At 37.3% G+C, this 1,965-nt stretch overlaps 1 protein-coding gene across 1 annotated transcript in view; it reads left to right on the top strand.

Annotated features, from left to right (window-relative positions):
- The window catches only part of LOC122060771 (ADP-ribosylation factor-like protein 8b), a 4,215-nt gene continuing 2,250 nt past the window's right edge, over nt 1-1,965 (top strand). The window contains exon 1 of the mRNA XM_042623870.1: nt 1-70. Within this exon, the coding sequence (XP_042479804.1) occupies nt 1-70 (70 nt within the window). The remainder of the gene's footprint in view (nt 71-1,965) is intronic.

The raw sequence follows: 1,965 nt of genomic DNA, 5'->3' as shown, positions 1-1,965 counted from the left end.
ATGAGTGATAGTGAGGATCCAACTATTGGAGTGCATGACAGGACCTCCATTAGGGGTGTCAACGGTCCGGGTTGGTGCGGTTTCGGTCCGGTTCCACCGGTTTCAGTGTGACTTTGGAAGTGACCGAAACCGACCCATTAAGGATTTATCGGTTTCGGTCCGATGTCGGCTTCGGTGCGGTTTGGGTTCGGGTTGGTACCGGTTTGGCTTTATTAGGTTCATTTCGGTTTGGATCGGTTTTTTAAACCGGTATGAAGCCATTAGGAAACAACCAAATGATGAACTGTTGAACTTCGGTTTCTTAAATCGATTTGTAACCGGGTTGGTTTTGGTTTTTGGTCTAGTTTGGATTCGACTTTCCATACAAATGTATACAAAACTATGCAAATTTTGATTTTTTTTAATAAATTTTGGAGTGTTTCGGTTTCTTACCGGTTTGGTTTCGGTTTCGGTCCGGGTTTTGAGCCGGTTTCGGTTTGGTTTCGGGTTCATCCGGTTTTCGGTGCGGTTCGGTTCGGTTTTGGGGTTGCAATACTCGAAACCGAACCGAACCAATAAGGCTTTGGTTCGGTTTGATCCGGGTTGTTATCGGTTCGGTCCGGCCGGTCTTACCGGTTCGGTTTAGGAATTGACACCCCTAACCTCCATCAATGGCCTTGCAATTTCTAAGGCAAACACGTGTTCAACTTTTAGTCAAGTTGATAACTCTTAATGTTTCCTATTATATTTATTTTTTCCTATAAAAAAATGTATTATGTTTATTTTTTTAATAATTTTTTTTTGGGTGTCAGTGTTTTATTTTATATAGTTTAGAAAAATCTCCAAGGCCCATTTTGGACTGCTGTAAAGTTCAAGGAATGATGATATCTTTAAAATGACGCTCCGGAGAAACCTCAATTTTATTTCATTGTTGACCAGTCAAATTTCGAAGTGGTATAAACTCTAAAGCTCCAAAATGTGAAAAAAAATCGTCTGTAATTCTGATCTCGTATAATTCCGTGAAATACCACCTTCAGGGGGTGACACGTGTATTGATACCAATGCAATGGTCTAGATCTGATTTAAATGTCTCTTCACTGATTTAATGTTTTATTAGTTGTACCAGATCTGGACTATTGTATTGGTATCAATACACGTGTCACCGCCTGAAGGTGGTATTGTACGAAATTGTACGAGATCGGAATTACAGACGATTTCAACCCCCAAAATGTTTATAATCAACTTCAACGTTCGGTTTGGTATGATTTTTATTTCAATTTTCTGATTTCATGAAATATTCATAGTCAACAAATAGATTTTTGATGAAGAAATTGAAATTAAAATATTTCAAGAATAAGAAATTCATTTCATAGTTCAATTTTTAAGAATAGATTCTCTCTATTTCTTTAGGAGAGGGTGGGGGATCGGGCCAAGGGTCGGGTTTGGTGAGGCCATGAAGCGGGTGGTAGCTGCAATGCTAGTAGTTATGGGGGTGGTGTTGGTGGTGGCAAAATGGTGGTGGTGTGAGAGAAGAAGGGCAGTGTTTTATTTTTTACAAGAAAATACTATTTTGCTTATCAAATGAACCATGTGTTCATTAAAGAGCAAGAGTAAAATCAATTTCAATTTCAAAATTAAAATAGCTCCTCAACTAATTAAGAATTTATATTCTATTTGATTTCTATTTCACTGATTTTGAGGAGTAAAAATCAAACCATTCAATTTCTTAACTAGAAATCACCCCATGAAATTGAAATAGAAATCATACCAAATCAGATTTAGTTATGAGTTATTTGAAAATTAAATTTAGTTATGATCAAGAGATTGTTACTTGATTGTGTGACCTTGCACCAATATAGGACGATTGATCCAAAGACCCAACCCTGTCCCTCAACTGAAAAAAAAAAATTAAAAAAAAAAAAAAAAAAAAAATCAATACCCTGCTTCACTGGGTCTCTGTGCAGGATAAGTTCGTGGGCCTAGTTC

This window comes from Macadamia integrifolia, chromosome 14, assembly GCF_013358625.1.
Source record: "Macadamia integrifolia cultivar HAES 741 chromosome 14, SCU_Mint_v3, whole genome shotgun sequence".
Taxonomy (NCBI): Eukaryota; Viridiplantae; Streptophyta; class Magnoliopsida; order Proteales; family Proteaceae; genus Macadamia; species Macadamia integrifolia.
Note: the sequence above shows the minus strand (reverse complement) of the source record. Positions and strands in the feature narration are given on the sequence as shown.